Source organism: Neoarius graeffei, chromosome 23 (assembly GCF_027579695.1).
Source record: "Neoarius graeffei isolate fNeoGra1 chromosome 23, fNeoGra1.pri, whole genome shotgun sequence".
NCBI lineage: Eukaryota > Metazoa > Chordata > Actinopteri > Siluriformes > Ariidae > Neoarius > Neoarius graeffei.
Genome location: NC_083591.1, coordinates 2,482,454 through 2,491,101, shown reverse-complemented (window position 1 = coordinate 2,491,101; position 8,648 = coordinate 2,482,454). Strand labels below are relative to the sequence as shown.

General features: G+C 41.0%; 1 protein-coding gene across 1 annotated transcript; it reads right to left on the bottom strand.

Moving 5' to 3' along the window:
* Positions 1 to 373: 373 nt before the first annotated feature.
* Positions 374 to 7,671, bottom strand: cahz (carbonic anhydrase). Its single transcript, XM_060905600.1, has 7 exons — positions 6,996 to 7,671; positions 6,298 to 6,495; positions 4,885 to 5,003; positions 3,193 to 3,285; positions 3,031 to 3,093; positions 2,755 to 2,910; positions 374 to 767 (listed from the first exon to the last, which is right to left on the bottom strand). Exons 1-7 carry the CDS (start codon positions 7,027 to 7,029, stop codon positions 648 to 650), a joined length of 783 nt encoding a protein of 260 aa, XP_060761583.1. The 5' UTR covers positions 7,030 to 7,671; the 3' UTR covers positions 374 to 647.
* Positions 7,672 to 8,648: the final 977 nt, after the last annotated feature.

Sequence of the window (8,648 nt, the reverse complement as noted above, 5' to 3'; positions counted from 1 at the left end):
GTGTGCATGTAGGATTGGATTTCTCTGGCACCCCTGCTGGGACCCTTAGCTCGATTACCGACAGCAGCTTGATTTGGATGTGCATGTAAACGCACTGACTGAATCATTTAATCCTGAGGGTCCGAAGGACGTTTCTGTGTGCTGTAATCAGTAGCCATTTGTATAATACAGATGACAAATGACTAAAGAATTAGCAGGTGAAAGGACGGCATTACATGACAAAACAAAATCAATCATCATTGTCATTAAGAAATTAAAGCTTCAGTTAGTTTCAGTTGTTCAAAGACACCAGATTGCTGTAGCTTTATAATGAATATGTGGATGCTTCAGATGACATTATTATTTTTCTCAAACAAAAGTCACTCGTACAATGTTTAAATATATCAATTTATTTTTCAGGAGTTCAACTCGATCATAAAACATGACATTTTTTTAAATCTTAGCAATCTTCAATAATATTTATCTTCTTTATCTGTTTTCTCTAGTTCTCAGTACCTGCTTCTGAAAGTGAAAAAGTCGTATACATTGTAATGTACTTTTCATCAAAAGATTTCTTCTTTATCGTGCTTTGCACCCTGAACATTCACACACCACAATCTGAAACACAATCACAAATGTAAAAAGAAAAATGTTTTTGAATCTGCAGTTTACTTAAAGTTGGCACGAACTTTGCGTCCTTTTAGGGGCTGAGGGGGTCTGTAGTTATCGAACATACTGCGAGGATGTTCTTCCTCCGAGCTGAACAACAGAGAGCGGAATTTCGCCATCTAAAAAAAGAAGAGACGGAGGGAAAAAAAATGTGCTTATGGGTTTGTACTTGAATCTTGTTTTTTTTTTTGAAAACCCTGCAAGTCTACAAATACTACAGGTACAAACATGTACAGCCACTTGACACTGAAAGGCCTAGTCTCAGCTTTGACCTTTGACACGCACACAACATGCGATCCTTTATTTCACCCCGTATTTGTGTGAGATCAATAAACTTACAGGAAACTTGCAGAGCTCAGCCCACGTGCTTTTTTGCACCAAATGCACCCTACTCACTTCCTGAGAGCTTCAGTCACCTTGACCTCACACTATACACTCCTTATACACTATAGTAAACATAAAAAATGAACTTAATTAAAATATCAAGGTTATTTCGGTAACACCTGTAGGACTGAGGAGAAGACACCTTAACCACGGACACGGTTGAGTGCCTGAGTGATGGAATGTTCTAGCAGAACCTGCGCTGCCAGTTGGCTGGTGACTACGTGAGAGGAAAAGATGATACGAGTTGTGAAAGATGTTAGACAGGAAAAGGTTCAGCTACCACGCTGAAAAAGATCTGTCCTGTATGTGATGCTTGTGCTTACTTCAGTGAATGTTTAGATAATCTAATCTTGCTAAACACCAGTCACGACCCTGCCTGTGTTTTTGTGTGATGAACACTTCATGGCCTCTCATGCCAAGTGTGCAAGTATTAATGTAAGCTGTGTACATATGGATTTATTCATATTAACTGTCAAATAAGTCAGAAAATGGCAGCACGGTGGTGTAGTGGTTAGCGCTGTCGCCTCACAGCAAGAAGGTCCGGGTTCGAGCCCCGTGGCCGGCGAGGGCCTTTCTGTGCGGAGTTTGCATGTTCTCCCCGTGTCGGCGTGGGTTTCCTCCGGGTGCTCCGGTTTCCCCCACAGTCCAAAGACATGCAGGTTAGGTTAACTGGTGACTCTAAATTGAGCGTAGGTGTGAATGTGAGTGTGAATGGTTGTCTGTGTCTATGTGTCAGCCCTGTGATGACCTGGCGACTTGTCCAGGGTGTACCCCGCCTTTCGCCCGTAGTCAGCTGGGATAGGATCCAGCTCGCCTGCGACCCTGTAGAACAGGATAAAGCGGCTAGAGATAATGAGATGAGATGAGATCTCCATCTCTATGACTGCCATCGAAAAAAAAAATAGGCACCTAAAAATATATAACTAAGACTGCATTAAATTAAATGAAATATTTAAGACTGTCAAAAATTGTCATTAAGCATCACTTCAAGCTACATAGCAGAATTAGCTTAAATATACTGAAGCTAGATTTCTTTTGCTAATTAGAAGTTATATTGATTTATTATAATCCGGCCAAGCACACATCGAATTTGAACAGTTTTAGATTTTAAAAGTTAATCTTGTGGTGACCTTTAACATTCGCTGTGTCTTAATTCGCGTACTTCCGTTAGTACACTTCCATGTAGTACAGTGTGCACACTATGTACTTGCATAGTGTGTAAATTTCGACAGTGTAGTGTTGTCTCAGATGCAACATGGAAGGTTGGATTTGCATTCATCAGAAATGACGATCGCAATATTTGACCGCGATTGTCACATTACCCGCAAAAAAAAAAATCTGTCAGCTTTTTTTGGTTACCTCTCAAAAGTTAAAGGTCTTTTTTTTGCATTGATGACATGCCGCCCCCAACTGGCTGAAAATAGGTTGGTGGAAAATAGCCCCTCCCTTACTGTTATGTAGCCAAGATGGTGACCATTGAGGGTGAGAAGTGTGCAGCGTCGCAAACGCAACATTTTCACCATTTTGGGTTCACCATCCGGGTCTCAGTGCACCACATGTTGCCGTACTTGTGAGTCTGAAGGCACTTATGCATCCACAATAACAAATGTAACTATAAAACTATGCAAAGTGAGACTGTCTGTCTTTTTTTTTTTACTTGGTAGGCGCTAGCTGTGCTAGCAGTTTTGGCCAAATTATTCCCAGACTGGATAAACTGCGTACCTGGGCAGAGCTCACGCTAATTGGCTCTCTCAGGACAATCCATGTGACACTTTCATACAGGGGTGGTGTGGTGAGAGAACCCTCATATGTCCAGAAATTCAGAGAGGTCGGCAACAGGTTCTTGGGGTCAAAGTTTGGAAATGTGGTTTGCTGACCCTGAGTGAAAACAAGAGAGCAAGAAACAGAGAGAGAGAGATTTAGAACAAAAAAAGTCACCAAATGTTGTATTTATGACCTAACAAGCAGCAAAGTAGTAAGGAATCCACGGAGAGTTACCTTTCCTTTAATGCATTCAAAGGTATCCAGAACTTTCTGCAGTCGGGGATTGGCAGAACCAATCTGAGATGAAGAAAAAGGAACAAGTTAGACATGACGGAGCTGAATCTGTAAATCTTGTGAGAATCATCTGAGATGTGGTGCTTTGATTAAAACTCTGACCTTCAGAAAAACTCCAACAACTGCCAAGCCATCAGGTTTGTTCACAGCCTCACCAAAGTTGTCATAGTTGGTGTTCCAGTGCACCAGATGCAGCTGAGGGCAAAAAAACAAAGCAAGATGAAGAGATGTGAACGGGTGGTGAGGCATCATTGTGGTTTGTGGTGAAATCATCTGTGCTGGCGTAGCTCAGAGTGAAAGAAGTTGAGAAAGATAAAAATATGTAGCTGAATAAAGTTCCCACGGTTATTGTTACCATAGTCACACTGTCAGAAATGGGGTACAGTAGGAGGCTGTTTCTGTACCCTGAGGTACAATCTACACTAATGTACCCCTTAGGGCTCATTATTGGACCTCGAGGTAACTATGTGTACCTTTTTAGGGCCAAAAAGGTATGTATATGTTCCTAAGCTGCGTATATAAAAAGGTACAAATGAATATTTATTTTAAATACTGCCCCAGTGACAAGCCATTGTACCCCTAAAGGTACCAGTACAATAATATACTTTATTTTCTGAGAGTGCAGAGTATCTACAGCAGAGGGTGGGAGTGGTCAGAGTATCTACAGCAGAGGGTGGGAGTGGTCAGAGTATCTACAGCAGAGGGTGGGAGTGGTCAGAGTATCTACAGCAGAGGGTGGGAGTGGTCAGAGTATCTACAGCAGAGGGTGGGAGTGGTCAGCATTAGTGCTGTAGTACCTGAGATCGGTCTTGAGACCACTTTTTGAAGGTCTCAGTCTCGTCTTGGAATCGACCATGTTTTTACTCGGTCTTGTCTCCATGTCTGAGACCAAGACTCAGGATTTTATTTCAAGACGGGTCAAGACCACAACTGCAGGGATTTCACTAAACTGCCTGTGTATTGTCTGATTTACTTGTTAACATTGTTACTGTGATTGGATGTAAAACTTCCTGCTTCAAATGCAACCAGTAACGTGACTTATTACTAATTCAAAATTTTTTTAATGGCTATTATCTTTCCCTTGTCATCCTTCCCCCGCCCCCTTCACCCCCACTGGTCTGCTTCTGGTCTTGACTCGGTCGGTTTCACCCTGCCTTGGTCTTGACTTGATCTCAACTCCTCAAAGTCTTAGTCTTGTCCCAGTCTTGATATAATTTGGTCTATACACTTTGGACTACAGCATTAGTGTCAGAGTTATCTACAGAACAGGGTGGGAGGAGTCAAAATATCTGCAGGAGAGATGGGAGTGGTCAGATGTCCTATTGTAATGGCACTCCGTTAGCTCTTCCTTGGTTACTGTACCATTTCTAGAGTCAGTCGAAAAAAAACTTTTTCCACGCGAGCGACAAGACATGACAACTTCCCTTGTCTTTCCAAAATGTTTACTTAAAAACAACAAGGTAAATCACAAGGTCTGGCGCACGGTCAAAAGACTGTGTTGCTTCCACCGTGTTCTGACTCGAAACTAAGGTATACACAGTCAGTTACCATAGTTACCACTATAGTGATGTCACATCATAAGATTTAGAACATGGAACTCTTTTCTATGTTCTTAAATTATCATCATTCGTTTTTAACTGTTTTTAACTTAAATTATTATTATTGCTTAACTGGCCCTGACACCTATGAAAGGGTAAGAGTACTTTTAGTATTCACAGGAGAGGGTTGGAATGGTCAGGTTATTGAAGGAATAGGGTGGGTGTGGTCAGTGTGTTGTACTGGATATTGCATTACCTCACAGGGGTACCGGACACCGTCGACTGTATGCTCGGACCCTTTGTCGTCACTCGCACCCCAGTGGAAGTGGAACTGCTTCAGTCTGTAGGTGCCAGTGATGGGCCCACCAGTCAGAACTACACACACACACACACACACACACACGATAGTCAGTATAGAATGTAAACACACTGATACTGTAAGTGCTAAAGAAATAATTTGACAAAAACGTTAGACTTGGATTTTGTATTCAGATGTTACATTTGATTTAAGAGACATTGTCGAGTTTTATGCCACATTCTTGTTTGGGTTAAATGTCACTTGAAGCTGACCAAATTTTGCAGATCAGCAAACTCCACAGCAGGATGGTTTTGCTTTCCCCAAGAGATAGAACACATTATCTCTCTTTTCCCATGTAGTGACACGTCCTTCAGAGCAGTGACTCAAGACACAATATCCAGCGACTGTAACTAAGCATAACGCTGTGATTCTGAGCTAAATATTTGCTTGCACCATCAACATTATAAATTACTGAGACATTATTGATTGATGGCATTTATTAAGGATCATTTCGCATCTTATTGTTGGTTCAGTGTTTCAAAGCTACACATTTCTCTTTTAAAATGAAATTCTTGACACACTCCATTCGTGGGCAGTGTGGCATGAAGAGCAGTGTAATCTGACTATTCTCCATCCCATAATAGCATGCATTAGGACTGAAGTAAACATAGAGGACTGATAAGGACATGAGCTCTAATGCAAACTGCCAGAAATAACAAGAAACAGACTCAACCTGTTAACTACATATACAGTTAAAGGTATTGAGTTACTGAGGATGAAAGAACGTCAGACACACAAACATCGAGTTGTTTCTACAATGTGGATCAACTACTTGGTATTTTATGTTCATCGCTGCTCCTACCTCTGTAATAAGGGAAAAAAAAAAACAACACGATATGTGGTGCTGTAGCAGGAAAACAACCAAAGACGAGGTGGCATGAAGAAATGGAGTTACTATTACCACACTGAAGCTGATTAATTTCCTGTAACAGAATGGCCTGGATAGTTTAATCCTTACTTTTGATATGGTGGAGGTTTTCTTTAATTAGATGTTTAATGAACATTTATGGAAGGAGTCTCCAGTGTCAGCACTTTGAACAGTCAGCTGGACAGGAAAGCTGTAAATTTACATTTTCTGACAATCAAGACATTTGTGGGCTTTTTTTTTTTTTGTCTTATTAACTTTAAAGACAGAGAAAAAAAAAGCGAGCCTGAGGCAGAACAGTGTCTAAATTTTGCTAGAGCAGAAACTAATTTGTGCCTTTTGTTTGCGAGTTTCACAACATTTTCTCCTTTATAGCTACAGGACTGAAAATGAATCTGATATGGATTTGTTGCACTACAAAGTAGCCAAGCAACGGATGCACTAACCTGTGCTATCGTCATCATCCACAAAGTTCACTTGGACTGAATGGCCATTGTTCAGGATGTCTTTGCTCATAGACGGGTTGTACTGAAGCTTGAGTGGCTTCAGAGAAGAGTCGAACTGGGCCTGGTTCGGGATGATGTTAATGGGAGACTGCTGAGATCCGTTCGCGATTGGGAAGTGCTCAGCCCATTTGTCAGGACCTGTACAAGAAAAAGATTATATATTATTCTATTTCTAGTTTGCAATGCACACACATTTTCAAATGCAAATAAGAAATATAATACTCCTCTTCACTGGTATGCAAAACAATGTGTATTTCTTTAGATTATATTTCTTTATAGGAGTATTTTCTAAAAGTGTTATCGCTATACAAATCTGCTAACAGGAGAACCTGAAATGACCACTGCACTCTGTAACCAACAGCACTGTGGAGTAAATAAACCATTTTCCAATGTGAGAAAAAGAAGACAATCATTATTTATATTATTGAAATGTCTCCTTGGTTTGGTTTATTAAATCTCAGAAACAAATGGTTTTGAGTTAACACAAAAATGATCCAAAGTAAAATATAGGCACATTTTTGCAGATAGATTGATTTTTTTTTCTTTGCAAATAGGCAACATTTAGAAAAATATCTTTTAAAAAAAATCCACAGAACAATTTGTTCTGATCCTGATTAATTAATTATATCTGGTCTTACCATCATGACTGCCATAACCCCAGTGATGAGACATGTTTCCTTCCTTCCTTCCTTCCTTTGGGTTTTGTCCAAGTTGGATTGTTTCCCTTTCAGGAGGTTCCTCACTGCCTGGATGCTGAGAGTCAGTCAATGTGAGAAGTTGATCAGAACTGCAGCTTTTATATCCACACCGTGAAGCCTGTCTCAAATGAGAATCTCCACATCAGAGGGTTTGGCACACACAGAGAGAGAGAGAGAGAGAGAGAGAGAGAGAGAGGTTCGGTCAAAGCAGAGGATCAGTGACTGCACTGGAAGGACAAACGAATTCTGACGAATTCAAACGAATTTAGAACAAACGAATTCTGTAGACATTGATGTCATGAATTGGTTAATAGTCAGCTAACATGCCACGATTCAAGCACATTAAGGGATAAAAAAAAAAACATTGAATCTTGGGGTAATTGTAAGATTGTAGCTCTGGTACTCGAGCATCGATTCACTCAAGGATGAACCGACTCTTTTCACGAGTCACCAACAGTCCACTGCATGTCCGAGATGCTCCGCGCAAACAGCTGGACAAGCAGCACATCCTCACTGCAGCTGTGCAGCTGTTTTATCTCCAGTATTTCTGTGGTCCTGAGAGCTCCTTCCCATCCATCTTCCTCTTCCTCACTCCTTCCAGTTCATTCATCCAAACAGAATCAAGGAGACTGAACACACACACACACCGTGCCGCTTTATTACAGCCAACCTGCAGCTTCCATCACCTTTAAATCCGGATTTTTAGTAGAAAAAAAATCCATCACCTGCAGTGTCACCTGCGCCGAATCACAAAAAAAAGAGTCGACTCTTTTTTGAGCGAATCTTTTTCAGAGGAGACTCGGTCAGAGAATCGAATGCTGATCATTTTGGCTCGAACATCAATGAGTTATTTAAAGTAGGGTTATTATTGAAAGTCATTGGTTTTGTGGGGGGAGGAGTTCATATTTATGAGGTTTTTTATAGATAGATAGATAGATAGATAGATAGATAGATAGATAGATAGATAGATAGATACTTTATTAATCCCAGAGGGAAATTCAAGCTATCCAGTAACATTTCCGCATTGCACAAGATCAACACAAAAACTATACGTATAAAAAACTAAAATACAAAAAAAAAAAAATAGACTGCATTTCCGCAGAGAAAATGCAAAGTGTGCTTAGCAGAACAGTTATCATGCCAGCTAGCATGTCAACATGCTAATGCTAACAGTTAGCATACTAACATGCTAACAGTTAGCATGCTAACAGTTAGCATGCTAACATGCTAACAGTTAGCATACGAACATGCTAACAGCTAGTATTGAGGTATTTCACCTGACGTCACAGGGTCACGTGACGCCCCGGTGTCCACCATTTTGGACGGCAAGCTAGCTAATGTCAACAACAGTAGCTAGTATGTTACTGTAGCAATATTTACGTTCAGTCATTTGGATGACTGTTAAAACCTTTCAGTCTCAAGTTTTTCCTTTACTGGATTTACTAGTTTACTGAGCTAGCGCGCGATGGCTCCCGGCTTGGCCGGCGAGCGCGCGATGGCTCCCGGCTTGGCCGGAGAGCGCGCGATGGCTCCCGGCTTGGCCGAGCGCGCTAGCTCAGTAAACTAGTAAATCCAGTAAAGGAAAAACTTGAG